The sequence below is a fragment of the Drosophila persimilis genome, unplaced genomic scaffold, assembly GCF_003286085.1.
Source record: "Drosophila persimilis strain 14011-0111.01,24,50 unplaced genomic scaffold, DperRS2 tig00000732-arrow-arrow-pilon, whole genome shotgun sequence".
Lineage (NCBI taxonomy): Eukaryota > Metazoa > Arthropoda > Insecta > Diptera > Drosophilidae > Drosophila > Drosophila persimilis.
This window is the reverse complement of record NW_020825345.1, coordinates 593,322-612,590: the sequence shown is the minus strand read 5'-3', so window position 1 is coordinate 612,590 and position 19,269 is coordinate 593,322. Positions and strand designations below refer to the sequence as shown.

The 19,269-nt window shown below is 41.8% G+C and overlaps 4 protein-coding genes across 10 annotated transcripts; 2 read left to right on the top strand and 2 right to left on the bottom strand.

Moving 5' to 3' along the window:
- The first annotated feature begins 948 nt into the window (after positions 1–948).
- Positions 949–7,580, top strand: LOC6603354 (rho-related BTB domain-containing protein 1). 2 transcript variants are annotated; one of them, XM_026992298.1, is made up of 13 exons: positions 949–1,069; positions 3,000–3,245; positions 3,305–3,408; positions 3,480–3,677; positions 3,750–4,286; positions 4,355–4,610; positions 4,670–4,786; positions 4,849–4,935; positions 5,696–5,779; positions 5,869–6,111; positions 6,168–6,438; positions 6,757–6,952; positions 7,011–7,580. In XM_026992298.1, the coding sequence occupies exons 2-12, from the start codon at positions 3,066–3,068 to the stop codon at positions 6,927–6,929; spliced, it is 2,250 nt and encodes a 749-aa protein (XP_026848099.1). In that variant the 5' UTR covers positions 949–1,069; positions 3,000–3,065; the 3' UTR covers positions 6,930–6,952; positions 7,011–7,580. The 2 variants fall into 2 exon arrangements, with proteins under 2 accessions (XP_026848099.1, XP_026848100.1); XM_026992299.1 differs by lacking the exon at positions 949–1,069 and adding an exon at positions 2,920–2,935.
- LOC6603353 (charged multivesicular body protein 7) lies at positions 7,579–9,268 on the bottom strand. The gene is made up of 4 exons (XM_002028298.2): positions 8,767–9,268; positions 8,489–8,708; positions 8,215–8,424; positions 7,579–8,149 (listed from the first exon to the last, which is right to left on the bottom strand). Exons 1-4 carry the CDS (start codon positions 9,214–9,216, stop codon positions 7,686–7,688), a joined length of 1,344 nt encoding a protein of 447 aa, XP_002028334.1. The 5' UTR covers positions 9,217–9,268; the 3' UTR covers positions 7,579–7,685.
- A 795-nt stretch (positions 9,269–10,063) lies between these two features.
- Positions 10,064–17,100, top strand: LOC6603352 (pantothenate kinase 3). 6 transcript variants are annotated; one of them, XM_026992302.1, is made up of 7 exons: positions 10,064–10,442; positions 13,880–14,058; positions 15,052–15,344; positions 15,402–15,551; positions 15,625–15,801; positions 15,874–16,009; positions 16,067–17,100. In XM_026992302.1, the coding sequence occupies exons 1-7, from the start codon at positions 10,397–10,399 to the stop codon at positions 16,388–16,390; spliced, it is 1,305 nt and encodes a 434-aa protein (XP_026848103.1). In that variant the 5' UTR covers positions 10,064–10,396; the 3' UTR covers positions 16,391–17,100. The 6 variants fall into 6 exon arrangements, with proteins under 6 accessions (XP_026848103.1, XP_026848105.1, XP_002028333.1 ...); XM_026992304.1 differs by having other exon boundaries at positions 10,065–10,442; positions 15,426–15,551; XM_002028297.2 differs by lacking the exon at positions 10,064–10,442 and adding an exon at positions 11,192–11,819 and having other exon boundaries at positions 15,426–15,551.
- A 443-nt stretch (positions 17,101–17,543) lies between these two features.
- Positions 17,544–19,092, bottom strand: LOC6603351 (F-box/WD repeat-containing protein 4). The gene is made up of 3 exons (XM_002028296.2): positions 18,882–19,092; positions 18,233–18,811; positions 17,544–18,171 (listed from the first exon to the last, which is right to left on the bottom strand). Exons 1-3 carry the CDS (start codon positions 19,067–19,069, stop codon positions 17,733–17,735), a joined length of 1,206 nt encoding a protein of 401 aa, XP_002028332.1. The 5' UTR covers positions 19,070–19,092; the 3' UTR covers positions 17,544–17,732.
- Between the last annotated feature and the right edge of the window lie 177 nt (positions 19,093–19,269).

The window sequence follows — 19,269 nt, the reverse complement described above, 5'->3', positions numbered from 1 at the left end:
TGTAGAGTTGAGGAAATGTCTGTCATCTCAGGCTCCAATGAATGCAGAAACTAGTAAATATCTCAGCGAAAATTTTGCAGTTTATGGTCTTCTTACAGAGACCAAGAATAGGTATCGGGATCGAGATATGTATATATACAGGAAACTTAATCTTATGCACAAATTGGTCTAAAACATGTAAATCTAAAAAAGGGCATTAGTAGTGTTTCAAATCAGCTAGGAAAACAAATTGTACCTAATTAATTAAATGAAATAGGGTATAACGGTGTTCATACTAATAGCGTATACCTGTTGACCAGCAACAATTACGTAGAATTCCAAACACATTTACGTTTTATGCTTTGACCATTTTTGCTTAAACTTTAATTTAAGCACAATCCAATAAAAAAAGAGTACTTAAAAGTAGTAAATCTTGTAGAAAATATATTCATCAATGTGATAAAATTATATGTTAAGGACTGAGAGCCCTATCTAGCGAGTAATATTCAACCAAATATCAAAATCGAGAAATATAATTTCTGATCATGGACAGGAACGATTAACCCATTGTAGCCCAGTGGTTATTAAAATACTCTTCACGAAAATGATGAAACTTAAAGAATTTTAGCGCAGTTTAGATAAATGATATCGTGGTTTTTGCTTAAGCAAAGATAAAGGAGAAGATGGACCAACAAGAGTAATTATTATTCGTATTATTTTCCGTGGTTTAACTCTAGTTGTTATCCTGTTTAAATAAAGGGGGCTTAAGTGGGATAAGTTCGGTTTTTCATCGGTATATGTATATTTTGAAAATGAAACTGCATTTTATCCGTTTATTCTGGTACTCCGCATGAAATAAAAGCTAATGAGTCAACAACAGTGCAGCGGAAACGCAACGATGGCATTTTTCTTACCATGAAGCGCGTTTAACCAGGACCTGTGTTGTGGTTTATGTGTTGGTACAAAAATAAATGGCAATTTATTGTAAAAATGTTGTGCTTTAGTGTGTGTGTTGATAAGTGCAATACGCAAAAGTAAGAACATTGGGCCAAACGCGTACAATTTGAGCTTGTGAGGCAGATAGCTCAAGGTATGTGTTCACTGTATCTCATTTATTTAGTTGCTAATCATCCAGCTGGACCGACAATCAAATCAATTGCCAATACAAATTGTTTATTCACCGTGTGCACCCACACAGAGGTAATGCGTGCTAAAAAGTGCAAGTGAATGTCAGATTGATGTTTTCTTCGGCATAAAAGTTGTAATTTATTTAATACATGGCATGTACGATGGTCGTGTCCGGGGATGGATGGCTGTTTAAACGGTTTCCTTTCCTAAGATTTTCCTAAGAAAACCTCAGAGTAGAGCGTGAGTGTGAGGGAGCTTTAAGATCCACATACTATTTTATTAGTGTAGGTGCGCCGTGTTTGTGTGTGTTCGTGCTCGTGCTATGTGTGCGTGTGTGTGTTGGGGGGGTAAGAGAAAATCAATAGGCAAGCAAAATAAAAAGGAGACATTTCGGCATTCACGAAAAGATGGCAATCAGAGCATGATGCATGACTAAGACCCTTATGATACCCTATCTTTTGATCTAAATACAGAATAACCTCTGGAATTTCAGCTAAATTAAACCTAGATTACCCATAATTAAGTTTCTTTCTATCTTTGTTGACAATGCAACCGACCGACCTCTTTAATTGCTATCTCCTTTGGCGTAATTTGCGATAATATTATTTACTTGACTTGAGCCTCCCGCTTCATAAATTACAATTATAAGTCAAGATTGTGCCAAAAAACAAAAACAAAAACAAATCAAACGAAGCCCCAGCGCTTGTTCTTGTTTTCTTTTCATTATCAATTGATTGTTGAAAGTCTCGAATTGTTAATCTGTTGTTTAAACTCCAACTACAGAAGTTCTAGTACTTTTGTGTTCGATCGAAAAATGTTAAAACGTTGGTAGCTGCCGTGGGTATCGATTGCTTCTTCCTATGTTTGATTTAATTTGAATTGTTCCAGTTCCAAAAATAGACTGAAGCTCTCGATCTCAAGATCGACCTCAGGATCGCCCGACAATGCAGATCTTACACATGCAGTGTCTGGTGTGTGTGGTCTCTTTGTCGCTGAGGTTTGAGCGCAGATATTGTTATTGCAGCTCCAATTAAATTCAATTAGAGACGAGACCAAAAGAGCTGCTTGGACGGCAGCCAGTGCGTGCCTCGGCAGGGGTCAATGCATTGTCATTTTGTATGAGAGGATCGTGCCACGCGTACCTCTAAAAGAGATCATTCAAAAATGCGTGTCCCTTCTGCAGTAACCTAACAATAAATGACTGACCTAAAGTTTATAGGTAATTTTTGCTATCAAATGTAGGTAGTTAAAATTCAAAGTTTTTTTCACAAAAGAAAGGTGCTGGATAGTTCTCCAGTCGAGCATATCGACTTCAGAGTTCTTACTGCGTCTGTGTATTATTAATTAATTATCATATCTCGACTTCACGAGATTGTTGAATAAAAACTTAGCATGTGCCCTCGAATTTATCCAATCTGAATCGATTTGTAAAGCAACAGCAATATCCCACTGTATGGAAAGATTCTTAATTGTGGCTTGCTTTACGCCTTTTACTGGTTTCCATTGAAAAACGTAAACATAGCAGAACAGGTACAATTATTACTCTAGTGACGAAAGCACACCCCACCGTATGGTAACGGTATGGCCGACAGGGTTACACTTGATTAGCACATGCCGAAAATGGATTTTCTTATCCTAATATCGTTAAACCAATGAATAAGAAGACAAGCTTTAGTCGAACGTCTATTCCGCAACACAAAAATACAAAATACAAAATGTTCATAAGGGCAGGAGGAAATATCTAAAACTAATTTCTTTGTTCGTTCCGCGAGTAATAAGTATACGATCTTCGAAAGCAATCTAAAACCTCCATAATCTACTGATCTATGTACTTATACCATATTTACATAGAGAAAAATTAGTTGATTTGCTTTTGTTTTTTCTTTTTATAGTCCAGAATCCAGTTGTGGGAACCCCGAACCCGAGCCCGAACCCTTTCAGTTGGCTTCCTGTCGAACATGGATAACGAACAGCCCCATCAAGAGCTGGTTAAGTGCGTACTGGTGGGAGACACAGCAGTGGGTAAGACGCGACTTATCTGTGCACGAGCCTGCAACAAGCATGTTTCGCTCTCGCAGCTGCTTTCCACGCATGTACCAACCGTGTGGGCGATCGATCAGTATCGCATATACAAAGACGTAAGCTGCAATCGTTCCTACATGTATGCATTCCATATAATTCCTTTATTATCTTCAAGGTACTTGAAAGGTCATGGGAGGTGGTCGATGGAGTGAATGTCTCGCTGCGGCTGTGGGATACATTCGGCGATCATGACAAAGACCGACGGTTTGCTTACGGACGGTTGGTCAACAATTCTATAGAATAAATGCCTTTTTAGAGCGTATCTAATCTTTTGCGCTTCTCTTTGGCAGATCCGATGTGGTGCTGCTGTGCTTCTCCATCGCGAGCCCCATTTCATTGCGAAACTGCAAGGTTATGTGGTATCCCGAAATACGACGCTTCTGTCCCGATGTGCCCGTGATACTCGTGGGCTGCAAAAACGATCTGCGTTATATGTACCGCGATGAGAATTATCTGTCGTATTTTGGTGAAAAGGGTACATTTGTGCGGTATGCTATTTTACACACCTCAAGCTCAAGTCCCAACGTTTACCTCTTTCTGCCTCTTTTTGTTTGTTTTAGGGCCGCCCTAAAGAGCGACCTGGTCATGCCGGACGAGGCACGAGCTGTGGCCAAGGAGCTGGGCGTTGCCTACTACGAGACCAGTGTCTTTACGTACTTCGGCGTGAATGAAGTGTTTGAGAATGCCATCCGTTCGGCGTTGATTGCCCGGCGTCAGCAGCGGTTCTGGATGACAAACCTGAAGAAGGTGCAGAAACCGTTGCTGCAGGCACCGTTTCGGCCGCCTAAACCGCCGCCACCAGAGGTCACCGTGATGGTGGGTCACTACCGGCAGGATATCTACAACATGTTCCTGTCGCAAGCCTACACAGACCTCATCTTGGTGGGGTCAGGGGGAACCAAGTTTGCCGTGCATAGATTTATGCTGTCTGCCGCATCTAGTACATTCCAGCGTCTCCTGAGCACAGAGCTAAGCGACATGGGAGGTCGCAGTAGCAGCGAGTCCAGTATGGTCAGCTCAACGTTCGGAGAGGCGACCATTGCGGACTTCAACGACGACACTGAATCTCTAATCCGCTACGAATCCCGAACACAGCGGTATGTGATGACAGTTGTCTTTGAATCTGGAACCTGGGCTAACACCCTTTATTTTTGTATGGTCACAGGATGTGGGAACATTTAAAGCGGCGCTCTAGCTATCAGGCCCTGCCTCTAGAGTCAAAGCATTCCAACGATCTGTACAGAGAGCTACATCATCCTGTTCTACAGAGCATACGCCTAATGCAGGTGGAGAACCAGCGTGGCGTGAACGGACTGCAAACAATTGTGACGCTCAGCAAGCTCATCTCGCCCCAGGCCCTGCACCAATGCCTCAGGTTTATTTATACGGGCACCATTGACAAAAGCTGCAACAATCTGCAGGTAAAGAAAGCCATTCTGCCTCCATGGTGACATTTTCAATCGATTGTGCTTACTGACAGGAAATCAGAGATGCCGCCGATTTGTTAGAACTTCCGCAATTGACGCAGCTTCTGTCCAAGCCACAAACTGTTATGGACAGCTCCTCCAGTGATGAACCAAATCCGCACATTTGTCTTGTAAGCTATGCCTTCTGATTATGTCTATTCCGATTTAACTCGCTCTTTCCTTACTATTTCAGCGCATCAAAGAAAGTCTGGAGCGTCATTGCATTGGGGACGGCTGCTTCAGCGATGTCACCTTCGAGTTGGATGACGGTTTAATGAAGGTGAGAGGATATATATTTGGAGAAGAGGCAGCCACGTCCTTGCTCCGAGATTTATTTATTGTTCGACAACTGCTGTCTACCAGACGCACGACCGAAATATGATAAAGATTTTATTTATTTATTTTTTTTTTTATGTTTTTTAAACGGCAAGGGCCGCGACTCTATGTTTATACCCGATCCTCAGTTAGTATATGTACATGTGAGCTTTTTTATATCTGCCTCCCCTCCGACAGAGCGCGCACACTGCATGAGGAAGAGTGTGACAGACAGAAAAAAGGGGGGGAGAGAGAGAGAGAGAGAATTAGTAAGCGCGTGAAAGGCGTACCGTTGCCACTGCACTTTCATTTGTTCCTTTTGTCTATAAAAATGATCCAATCTTATCCAGATTCGGCAATCTGGTGGATATGATCATTCTCTATGATTCTGCAAGGAAGGGGGCGGGACAAACATTTTGAAACAAACTTGATTCAGTGTGATATCACAGAGGTCTGTACACCAAATTTGGTTACTCTAGAGCTCTAAGAACTAGGCGTCAAACAAGACGGACAGACCGACAAAGCTCTATCGACTCGGCTATCGATGCTTAGAGGAATACACCTGTCTGTACTTTATGGTATCGGAAACGCATCCTTCTGGGTGTTACACAGCCACTTGCACCACAAATCGAATATACCCCCATACTCTATAAGTATCGTGTATAAAAACCCTGCCCACGTCTACTTAAAATATTTTTCTTCGGTAAATTTTGTAATTCTTACAGGCACACCGGGCTGTACTGGTGGGACGGTGCGACGTGATGCGCGCCATGCTGCTAGGCGACTTTCGCGAAGCCCATTCCAATGTGGTAAGAGTCTTAGATGAGGATGCAGTAGTAGGATTTGCTATTATGTGTGTGTGTGTTTATTAACAATCTCAAGTTTCTTTGTGTGTTAGATCGTATTCCCTGGCGTTACAATCTACACATTCCATAAGCTACTGTGCTATCTGTACACTGACCAGATTCCACCTATTTCGGCCGTCAAATGTCTCAATCTGCTAGAGCTAGCCAATCGATTATGCCTGCCGCGTCTGCTCAATCTAGTTGAGTGCCGAGTCATCGAGGATCTCACACTAATTTCACAGAACGAAACCAATGAAACAGTGGATCATTGCTTAAAGTTGCTGGAGCCAGTAAAGGTTAGTAATTGGCCATTGTGAAGTATTTGCATTACTAATTGTGTTTTCCCGCGCAGCTGCACAACGCACATCAGTTGGCCGAATGGTGCATGTCGTATCTGTGCGTCAATTACAACATTATTTGTAAGTTCTCACTCAAGGGCCTGAAGGCGCTGCACCAGGATAATCAAGAATATTTGCGGGAACATCGCTGGCCACCCGTGTGGTATCTGAAGGACTACGACTACTATCAGCGCTGTTTAAACGAGCTGAACAAGGAAGTAAAGCTAAAGAGCTCGCGTCGAGACTCGCCCAGCGATGACGAGGGCTGTTTGTGCTTTACAGGAGGTAAGTGGTCACACACTCTTCATTCTATCTCTCCCACATCCCACATCCCAACATGTGTACCCAGACACCTCCAAAAGTTCAGGCGAGCTAAGGCTTCAATCGGACTAGTTTTCACACACAATTTTTGATGTTTTTAACATACTTAAAATTACTTTTGTGTTGGAAAAAGTCGCCGACGGCGGTTTTTACTTATGTATATAAATTCATCGGTTCTCTGAGGCCTAGTTACGATTTTCCTTTTGTTATAATTTCCTTGCTCTCTCATGTAAAAACTCAAATCCATCTTCGCGATAATTAATGTGCAAAATTGGGAAAAAGTGTTCTCTTGCTGGCTGCTAGGTAAATCGAAGCGAGGTACGGGCGGAGACAACAGCGGGACCACAGCGGGGCCAACGGGCAACAACAGCACATCCGATAATCAAATCTTCAATAGCACGGCCAACTCGATAAACCATATTGATCTTGAGGCTGACATGGATCTGAATCTCTGACACCCGGCCCTAGGGCAAGGAAGGTTCGTAAAACATAATGAAAGAATCATAATTCACCTAACAGTTTTTGTTTATTTGCAGATCACTGCGTTTTATTGTCATCCTGCCGGTACTGATCTGCTTTATCTGTACGATTTTAAGTATTTTGATACTTTTCCAAATCCACACATAACAAACCCTATGGGACTGGACTGGGAGTGGCGTGTCTGCAATACATAGGAGCGCAAATTTGCCTTAGTGATTATTAGATTTATACATATATAAGTACATATATGTATATATAATATATAAAGGCCGAACCTGAACAAAGAAGCATTTCGAAAAGTGCTTCGGATTTCTTATATTTATACGCCTATACATATATGTATATATTATGCAAAGCATGGTACGAGTACTGGAGTATTGGAGCGGCACATGCACCTCGGGCGATGCGAAGCATTTCGCTGTATTGCCTTACAATATATTGGATGTACACTTTTCTCGTTCTGTATATGATACTATCATGGATAGGAAAACAAAGCATGTATGTCTCGTGTATTTTCGAATTCCTACTTATGGAAACATTTGTCTAGCCATAGCCATAAGCCATAGTTTATTATAAGGACGCATTTTGTACAGAATGAAAATAGAATAAAGCAAACTATAAACGTACTTTTCGTGCGGAATCTCTTTAATGCACAAATCAAACACCAAAGTGATTTTTGGCATAGCTTAAATAAAAATTATAAAAAAAAAAACTCTAATACAAAGTTTTAACTATGCGCTGCTAACACTCTTACAGGGTTTAACGGTTCTGGTACTTGGTAGAGAGACGCTAGCCTCCTCAACTTCAAGGTTTGCCAACATTTCAATCATCTCTTGATCACTAATTACGACCTCCAGTCTCTCGTTGTTGTTGATAACTGCTGCATTCGATACTGAATTAGTTTCCCCACACAGAGCGCGCAGTTCATTTTCGAGCTGATCATCTTCCTGGGTGGAGGCTGTATCTAATACGCCATTGGACAGGACATCTTGGACCTCTCGGTGCTGTTCCAGAGATTCTTGCACATCGGCCAGAACTTCATCGACATTGTCGTACTTGAGGCCAGAGTTGGAGAGAATTTTTTGCAATGTGCTGGAGCCAATTTTATATGCATCGCGAACTACGCCACTGTTTTGGGCCTCTTCCACGCTAGAAAGGAGCAATTCAATGTTGTATAGTGCAAGGCTGCGTCGCTCTGAAAATCACAATCGAAAGAGTTAAAGAACTGTAGCCAAGGCTGAGAGGGATCATTTACACTACCGTGATTCTTTTCAACCAGATGCCTTTTGCGAAGGTACGTCTTGGCCATTTGCCGCTTATTCTCCTTTATGTACTGACGCGCCTTCTCGTCGTTTGCCTTGATTTCCTCCTCTAGGTTCTGCAGCTGCTTAAGTAGATCTGCTTGTGTGATCTGTAGACGGTGAACGCCAAGATCTAATTCATTAATGCTAAGATCGTCTGTTTCCTTGACTACATTGAATAAAGTTAGGGATCAGTATTGGCTCTCCGTTATAGTCAGTGTCTCAGCACTTACATGGTATTTTTATTAAATGAATGCAACGCGCTTGCTTTTCGGTTTTGAACTCCAACCCAACCAGATGACGGGCATGCAGGGTGATCAGGCAAGCAAAGATGTCCTTCTCCGCATGGATGCGAATGTGATGGACGTCGCAAAGGGACTTGAACGCATCAAAATGGAACAGTTTTCCTCGGTTCTCGGGCAATATCTTCTTAATCATAAGGCCGCAAATGTCCTGGGTGCGAATGAGTCAACGATTGTAAGCAGTTAAAATTATTGTGTGTTCTCCTTACATTTAAAACTTCCAGATGTATCCATTCCACTAGTTTCGTCGCCTCCACATCCTCGCCCACAACGCTGTGCTTTAACTTGAGCCAGCTCCAGGATAAAGGACGTTTTACCAGGCTGTTTATCAGCCATCCGGTCCAGCTATTTTCTGGATCATGATCGGTGCGCGGTCGGATCTGATTCTGCTGGTACATCTCCGATAAAACTGTATCCAGACAGGCAGGCAGTTGGTCGCCTCTCATGAGTTTTAGTTGCAGATCCCGCAAACTAAACGTAATTTGGCCCCAAAACTTGAGGTATTGCGTTACAAGATCTTTCCAGAATTTCATCTTTGTCTCATAATCTTCAATGTTTAAATGACGCGGGCGAAACGTTGCGAAATTAATTTGCATAATTTCTACGTCTTCCCAGCAAGCAGGGAAACTAAATTTTGAGTTTTCCGTATCACGAGCCATTGCGCTCAGTTTTTAAATCCACTTTCCAGATTAAATAAATTAAATGCCTGATTCTTTGTTTTTGTTCTGTTCCGTGTCTTGACAGTTTTACCAGCTGTTTTGCAGTGCTGGAAAGTTTGAAAAGAAGAATTTAAATAAATAAAATAACAACACATACTCAACACACAAACCCATTACAGTAACTTCAAAATGAGCCCGTAATATATAGGCCTTGTTCTGGGTTTCAGCACTAACCTTACAGTATATAATGTATGTACACATTTACATATACAATACATTTTACATAATTAAATATTTTAAAATGGCAACAAGATGTTGAGCCGTTATGGAGTATTTTTGTATCTATTAAACACCTAACAGCACTGGTACCATCACTTACTCTTCGGTGTACTTTGACGTGAAAATTGAGATGAAGGTATAAATAAAGTGATAATAAATATACCACTATAAAACAGTGTATTTTCTTGCTTATTTTGAACGGGAACAAGAAATGCTTTTCCCAAATGCCAAGGAAAATTACACTGATGATGAATATAATGATTAGTGTCATCTGTTTTATAATATTAAGACTATTTTACATAAAGAAAAATATTGTATTTTACAGTTTCAAGGCTAAGCAAGAAAGGAAAGAATATTGTAACTTTTTTAATACAACAACATTTCTTATCGGTATATTTTGAAAATGAGACGGTATATTTCGGTATATATCTGAGGCTCAGTCACACTGCTACAACAGCTGATCTGATCCCTGAAAATTAATAAATAAATTCTCGTAAATGTTTTGAAGCTTTTATTGTGAGATCGTGGCATAAACAAACAATAATGCTGTCGGTTCAATAGAGCAGCACTTATATCATCTTTCCGAACGCTTTGGAAAACAATAATACATCATATTTTGCACAAGGATTCGAGGGCATCAATTCCAGCTCCAACCGTGCCACATACATACACATACATACATACATATGTAGAACTGCACGGTCCCAGCCAGCGCCGCTTAGCACATCATTTGACGTCCTAAGTTTGCTTTTACCACAAGCCCCGATCCCCGATAAAGTCATCGCCCCTATCTGCAATTACTGCAAACCTTTGCGAAAATTGTAAGCATTTGTGTCCGACCCGTTGGCTTTCTATTCTATTGTTCGGTGGCAGAGTGGCCAATTGAATATTGAATATCAGCATGATAGAAGATGATCCGATATCCCTAAGCTACCATTTGGCGAAAGGTAAGTTTTTTCTACACAAACTGTCTTGTTTCATGTTCTGCATGTTTTAAACTATGTAGATATGTATGGGATGGCATTATCGCAAGTGATCTATGTACTTGGTGTGTGGCAGCATGCGAAGGTCAGATCTATGATAATTATATGTATGTGTGGTTACAGTGACTGATTTAGAGACTATGAACATATGAACTGTCCCATGGACTTTCATCACTCTGCGAATGCTCTTTTGCACCGCCCCAGTTCCTCTTATCATGATGTGGTCGCTGTGAAAAGAGTGTCTGAGGCCTGACCATGAATGGATGAAGAAGACATGCATCTAGCATCGGAGAGATGAACGACTTTGGGTTCTCTTCTCGTACACGCACACCAAAATGCTAAGCTCGATTACGTCCCTTCCCGTCTCCTCGCGAGGGTTCATACTAGGTCGTTGTTGCTTTGGATTTGTTTTAAATGTATTTTCGTAATGTTTAAGTTCATTTCGACTCGACGATGTCTCCGCTCATTAATACGGTTATACGTATATGTCTATATGAACATATGCATATATGTATGTACATATGTACGTATATGTATGTACAAGACGAGCTTATACATATGCGAAAGCAATGGTGACGTCGACACAAGCGCTGGCCTGCCTGGCGCTGATTTACTTTCGGCGTTGCCGTTGCCGCTGTTTTCGTCGGTGGTGTTCGGCTCGTACGAAGTGACAATAAAATTTCATTCAAACGCGTTTCATGCCTGTTTTCGAACGGTCTACGGATCGGATCGCGCGATCGCACGTCGTTGGCTGTGCTGTTCGTCTTCTCAAAGCAAAAACCCAAATAGAGACGAGTCTCGAGTCGAGTCTCTCCACACAGCCATAGGAAATTTAAATGAAATTTTGTTTAAATCTGAAGCTACATTACGTTCGTTGTAAATAAGCGGCAATTGTTTGCTTTAAGCAAAGCCTGTGATATAGTTGTGTGTACTACTTTTTTTTTTAGAGAAAATCAGCCAAAATGAAAGTTCCGACGCGCGACTCAAAATATTCATTCAATTTGAAAATATTCAAATTGCATAACGATAAGAAATCCACAAGCGCCTCGCTGGCACCCACCGCCTCACCTCCACCTAGTAGTACCTCACCTGTGATCTCAACAAAACGAAACTCTTGGCGCACTGCATGGCGTGAGGCTATGGGAAGCGGCTCCAAGGACTCCTCCAGTTCGACGAATGAGCCGTCGACGAAGGAGATGGATGCGAGCTCTCCTCCATTTTTTGAACAACAACAAAAACATCAAAACAAGCGTCAAAGTTCCTCCGATTACATGTTGTCTACTGCCCCCAGCCATAGCCCCAGCCCAAGCCCTGCCGCTTCGCCTGTAGATGAGCTGATGTGTAAGTTTCCACTAGGAATAATACAAGGAAATTCCGTCAGACTTATACAGATAGAGAGATTTAATATGTCTCTGTCTGATCGAGATACTGAATAATCACCAAACATACATATGTACTTATGTAGTATGTGTCTTTGCTGCGGAATAATTGTACGAACATTTGATTGATAGATTTTGTAGACAGTTCAAGTGGGAGATTCCAAACCCAATAATAGGGTGGATAATGAATGGAATAGAAGTAATTTGGAAACTTTGGCTAAACTTCAATCTCACTTCTCTAGGCGAACCAACTTCTGTATAACATATATGTACATATGTATGTTCTATATAGTAGACTGGCAAAGATATAGTTTTAATACATTCAATCGCTTGTACTATGATCGAAACGTACTGATCGAGGCACGACCTTAGCGCTATGGTAGTCAAGTAAAGCAGTCGTCTCGTACTGGCGCGTACATAATATCACTGTCTCATTGAGTGGTCAAATACTTGGTACTCGTACTTGGTCATTTTAGACATTTATTCAACCTGCGATAACCGACGCGAGCAAAGTGCAGATAAGAAACGGTGTATTTACTCGCCGACACGCCCTTTCGGGGGCGCACATGTTTCGATTCGATTCGATTCGATTTACCCAATTGTTGCCAATATTCAATAGCTTTTGACGGCTAATATATAATCCGTCAGTCTCAGTCGGCAGTTGGAAGCCATCGACGCGTTGTGCCTTCGGTTGTGTGAGAGTAAAATGTTTCCGGTTTATGGTCGCCCGCTCTAATCGCTCTACCTATACGATTACATACCTTACGATATCTGTACATAAAGTGTAGAAAAAGTTATAATCAACTGCACATTCATACATATGTACATATATGTACCTCAAATACGCACTTGGCTGTGTGTGCATATGGGATTGGGTGGAACCGAATAAACGTAAACGGAAAGCGTGTTAGATTACAAGTTCCGTGTTATGTGCAGCGCGTTCTACGCCTCTCACTCGCGTACCTCAACTGCGGAATAATTTATTTGCTGCTATTTGCATACACTCGCATTCCGTTCATAATAACAATACGGCGGGTTACATCATGCCGGAGGCGCTACATTTTACATCGATCTTTGATCTTATCATCCAAAGCGGTGCGTGCAACTCAAGATACACCCATACAGACATCGACATACATCATACATGGGTGTGCATTTATATGCTTGTGTGTGACATAGTTTCTCGGCCACTTCGATCTTGACACAATGAACATGAACCGAAACGCTTTCAAACATTCATTCGGTCAGCAGTTTGAAGTTCGATTTCTTTTCTTTTTTGCTCTTGTAATGTTTTGGAAACTAGTTGCTTGGCTTTGCGGCACAAACTTGGCCCGAGACTTGAATTTGGTTCGATATTACAAGCATTATTCGGTCTAGTTCCATTCTACACAAATTGGGTGCTGCAACACCAGCGGTGTGCAACAATAAAAACAAAAAATTCTCGCACAAGACATGCAATTTGTTGTGATTTGCGGTATTCCCTTGTGCTTTCCGAGCGTCAAGCATCAATGTGATGTATCATGCAGGAGCTATAGCTATAAATATGTGTATACATATATGTTTTGTTATATATTATATTGTATATATTTTTTAGTGTTGAAATTTTTCTTTTTCGAGGTTATTGGAATGATTGCAACCCTAGAAAAATACATATAAAAAATTTGACAGTTAAAATTTAATCAATTTCGGATATCAGCAATGATAATCGTGTAAAGTGTAGGGTGGCACAGTTCCCGTTAATATACATATAGATAAAAGATATAGTGAACAAACAGTGGCAACTGGAATGGGATTTCCTTTTGAGACATATGGAGGTGCTACAACGCAGCGGTATCCTCTGTCAAGTTCATAGAGGGGCAGTTGGGAGACGAAAACTCCTGATAGGTAAACGCACAGCACATCACAGATTTCTCTGATTTCTCAGATTGATAGGGCGGACGTAGCTGAAGGTCGACTGAAGTGTTTCCCAATATGAAATGCCATCATCTCTAAATATTGACTTGTTTCTCCCCGTTTTTTCAGCAATGCCATGGTTTGGCATGGACATTGGCGGCACCCTCACAAAATTGGTTTACTTCGAACCCAAGGATATAACGCCAGACGAACAGGATCGCGAGGCGGGCATTTTACGGAATATACGACGTTATCTAACCAAAAACTCTGCATATGGCAAAACCGGACACCGCGATACGCACTTACAGGTAAGGTGATCCCCCTCCGCTCACACGAGCAGAGAGGCAGACAGAGGCAGAGTTTGATCAATGATTCAAGGGCACTCATATACCATACTATTATCACCTTTAGACCCAAGCACTTTTGGTTGATGACATTCGTTGCATTTCATCATGAATACTGGATGGCATGGGTGTGGTGTGCCTTTTGTAACAAAATGTGGAAGAAGCACTTTTGAGGGCCATTATTCCATCATCATCGTCATTATCATCTAAAATATGATCAAGAGGCGATATTTGCGCGTCTAGAGTCAACAAGGCACCTTGTGCAGGTCGGAATGGGTCGCCGTCTGATGATTTCATATGCACGCTGGTCTCTCTGTGTGTCTAAAATTTCCGTTTGCACATCACCGCACTGGAGTGCTTAGTTTAGGGCTGTGCGTCGTTTCACAAACATTCGTGTGAATCCTCTATAGCTGATGATGGAGATTTAAGCTCAAAAGAGCAACACTTCTACCGTATTTCAACTGCATGTCAAATCAGAGATGCGCACGCTCGCTGGCTGGCTGGCTGCCTGTCGGGCTGGCACATGGAAATACAAACTACTACCCAATAGGGCAGTGCCAAAAGGTACATTGAATAAATAGCGAAACTACGGATACATACATATAAATGTTTACGTACTCGCACTGTAGGAAGGGAAGGCTTTGACGACAAAAGCTTACATGGCGCGATCGTTGACTTTTGCACTTGTGGCTGTTGTTTTTTTAATGGGGCGCGTCGAGTCGTCAGTCTATTGGCATATTTATGAAGCTTAGTGCACTCGTGTTCCTGGCCAAAAAAACTGGCCTCTAATATATACGAAGTAGTACTTGGAATGTTCCATTTCAAAGCATCTTGCACAACGCACTGTGACGCACAAGGCAATGCAAAAAGAACAAATACTCGAAGTACAACGATTCTTTGAATTATAAATAACTTCTTATATATGATTAACTCTTTCTTTAATCATATCTCTTGCAGATGGACAATGTGGAGATACGTAAAAGACGAGGGTCCCTGCATTTCATTAGGTTTCAGACCACAGATATGGGCAACTTTCTGTCCCTGGCCAAGCAAAAAGGCATGGCCGAACTGGTGACCACTGTGTGCGCCACGGGGGGAGGAGCGTTCAAATTCGAGAAGGATTTTCGCGATCAGGTCAACATGAAGCTGGCCAAATTCGACGAGCTCGATACGCTAATCAAGGGTATACTCTTTGCCGATCTCCACAATCGCACCGAATGCTACTACTATGAAAACGCACGAGACATCATGTAAGTAAAGGCCACACCACATCAGACACATCCATATTATACTATTTATGTATGTAGTTTCGATGATTCTCTTTCTTGCAGCAAAAGCGAGAAGCGTGCATTCAATTTTTCGCAACCATTTCCATTCATATTGGTGAATGTTGGCTCCGGTGTGTCCATTCTGGCTGTCTACGGACCCGACAACTACAAGCGTATCTCAGGCACAAGGTTGGTACATTTCATAATAGAGCAAAAGGATCCTCCTCCCTAATTCCTTGGCTTCGCTTTTCTTTTTGTTTAGCTTGGGCGGCGGTACATTCCTCGGACTATGCTGTTTGCTGACCGGCTGCACAACCTTTGAGGAAGCTATACAGCTAGCTACCAAGGGCGACAACAGGAAGGTGGACAAGTTGGTAAAGGACATTTATGGCGGCGATTATAATCGCTTTGGTCTGCCCGGAGATTTGGTGGCATCCAGGTAACACACGATAAAAGCCGGGATTCCCTTTAAAGCCAGTTTTTGTACATATTTCGATCCGTTTGTTTTCAGCTTTGGCCAAATGCACATCGATGACAAGCGGGTTTCAGTGTCCCGCGAAGACCTGGCCAATGCCACACTAGTCACTATAACCAACAATATTGGCTCCATAGCACGGATGTGTGCACTGAATGAGAAGATTGACAGGGTAGAATATTAACACAAGATCGGTTGGAATCGCAGACTAACTTGATAAATCTTTTAGGTGGTCTTTGTGGGAAACTTTCTACGTGTAAACCCCATATCCATGAAGCTGCTGGCGTACGCTATGGAGTTCTGGTCGAATGGCACAATGAAGGGACTCTTCCTGGAGCATGAGGGATATTTTGGTGCCCTGGGATGTCTACTGCAATTTAATGGCGAGCTAGCAGCTGCTCTGAATGAAGGCCTTGACCATCCGCAGTGCGCTGAGCACTTAGTCACGGATGCGAGTGCGTGTGCGGCAGAACCGCCGATCCCTTCCACAGCTGATAAGCCTTCAGAGAAATCACCGCCGCTCTCGCCAGCAAGCAAACACTCTACTAGGTAGTCGCTGTAGCACCATGTTCCTCCGTGTACAGTAGACCTAAGATTACTTGGGCAATGGAAATATGAAAAATGGATCGATCCTTTGCAGACTATTATCTCGGTATTCAACATAATTTTTTTTCGGCTTAAGTTTATACACGTTTTTATACATCGCAAGGTTGCCGCCAGTTGTAAATGCATGAAATTACAGAATAGATAAAAGTGCCTGCTAAAAAAATCACGACCAATTTTGGCCCCCAATCTGAGCCGAACTTCCGCTTTCCTTTCCTTTCCTTACCGATTTGACGAACATATGCACGTGTCTGTGCACTTTCATAAGTGAATTTTACTAGCATAACGTTGTAAGATACGAGTATACATATGTTACAACGATTTCTGGTAGTTTTAGTTTAATTTTCTACAGTGATAGATTATAGCTCACGGAAACGTATTACAAATACAACTAGACCAGGAAATTGCAATTTGAAAGTCAAAGTAAAGTCTCGCGCGCAACGTACAGTCCATGTACATCACGTATTACATACATGCATCAAGGTACATATGTCTATATGTAGCTTTACGATACGATACGATATTCATGCATACTTATAAGTTTCTATCATAACGTTTGTGTACATGATTTTTAAGTGGATGTTTTAAAGTTTCTAATTTAGCAAATAAGTTTTGTGGTTCCAATTTGTCGGCAGGTCAATAAAATTTGTTTTAAAAAAATATAGTTTTTTTTTTAACAATTTACCATTAAATATTTACACACTTTGTTGATGATTCTACATATTCGCATTATTTGTTTGCCACCTCTTTTTTAGTAAGACCTGGTCTGCAAGCTTAGATATCAATACAACAAATTTAAACTAGTAGAGATAACATAGAATCCTGTCGATGCAGCAGAAACCATCGGAACCCATCGTATGTGAATGCCCTGCGCTCTATAGAAGGAGATCTCAACCAGATTTGGGAAACACGATCTGAAAAAATTCGTCGCTTCATTGAAAGCCTCAACTACAGGGATCTTCCACATAATCCTACTGGATTATGGGTATTTTTCAAATGTCCCCAGCAGTGTTATTGTTGTTCTACTTCGTTAACAATTAAAAGATATATATAAGTAAATGGTTAAAGTGCAACGCGGCCTTTTTCAGAATAATAGACATCTGTAGTGATCCGTCTGTATGTTATATTTTGTATCGTATATACAGCCTTATTCGCTTTTACTTAGCTGGCATTCTTTGAACTAAAAAGGATGGCTTAACCGATTTTTTTGGATGTGAATATCTAGTGCATAAGTCTACGGGTAATCTGCTATACATTTTTTGGCCATTGACAATTGAAAACAAGGTTCTTTGTTAGCCATTAAAATCATAGATGTGGCTATAGTCCCTGCGAACACCGCAGTTGGCCTTAAAGTCGAACACCCGCAGATTGTGGTCCGTGGCCACAAACAAATATTGGCTATCACAGGCTAGACTGTAAACGGGCGACTGGCAGTTCCGCTGACGCGTACGGCCGGGAAAGAACAACTGCACGTATTTGGGCATTCGAATGTCGTAGAGATTGACGCGGGCATGTCGATTGGTGCCGCAGAGCACCGCATACAGGCCATCGTACTCAAGGCAGTAAAAGGACGAGTCGAACGGATCCTCCCAAATGGCAACATCTCGATCGACGCGTCGGTCAAACATTCTAAATGTTGTATCGAAATTGGCCGTGAAAAGAATGTGCTCATCCTTTATTTTGAGATCATATATGGAAATTGTGTTTGAGCTGTGAACAACCTCCTCGCCACTGTGGAAACAAATCGGGTCAGCATTATTGAAAAATGAGCGGTCTGTAAATAAATAGTTACCTGTCCACGTGGATAGCCCGTAATGCACGCCGACCTTTGTCTGTGTAGAGACCCCCATAGAGCCATTCACCATTAGCACTCAATTTCAGAGACTTGAATGAATGCTGCAGTTTCATGGCCAGATCAAAGTGCGTCAGTCCAAACTCTTGGGAACGCTGCCACACCTTGCAGCATGTATCGGTGCTGGTGACATATACGTCATTTATGAAGTCGACGCAGTATAGATACTCGTTGGGCTGGTGCATTTGCTGTTCGGTGATACCATTTTCATCGCACAAAAAGCACGCGCCGCAGACTCGACCCGCAAAGAGTGTGTCTTGCCTCTTTACAAAGTCCGATATGTCGCTTCTCGTGGGAGTGGTGATCTCTTCGTCAAACAATCGGGGTAGGGCTTCGGTAGTTGGTCGCCGGTATTTGCGTATATAACTGTCATGCGTGACGTACAAGGCGTCTTTTTCGAGGCACAACTTCGTTGGGAACAGATGCGCATGGTGATAGTAGGGACGTTCGCGGTATGTTCCGCTCAGCCAATTTCGCGATACTTGAAGTCTCTCATGATAAGTAAGACGCGTTTTGTTTCTGAACGATGATAAGATATTCTGTTAACAGACACTGCCTTCGCTTCCACATCCTATTCAACTATTCAGACCTTTTTTCCACACAAGGTTCATTTCTATGGCCGCACAAGAGTAGGTCCCTCGTAAGTGGGTAAAAAATGTGAGCATCTATAATCCTTCCTAGGTACTGGTTAGCCTTGCCTAGGGACATCAACTCGCTCTCAGAGCAATACTTGAAAATCACCAGAAGACAGTCAACGTTCAGATCTGTGATCTTCATTATAATTTCAATGGAATTACGAAAAAAATATGGTTTATTTACATTTTTTGGTCAAAATAAAGTTTTCAGTGTGACTGAATCCTAAAAGAAAAAAATCTCTTGAAAAATACCAAAAGTTGAAAAGAAGAGATAGTATTTTATTTGCGAGTTTTTGTTTGAAATTTGTATGATTGCGCTGAGGGTATTCCGTTACTTGCTGA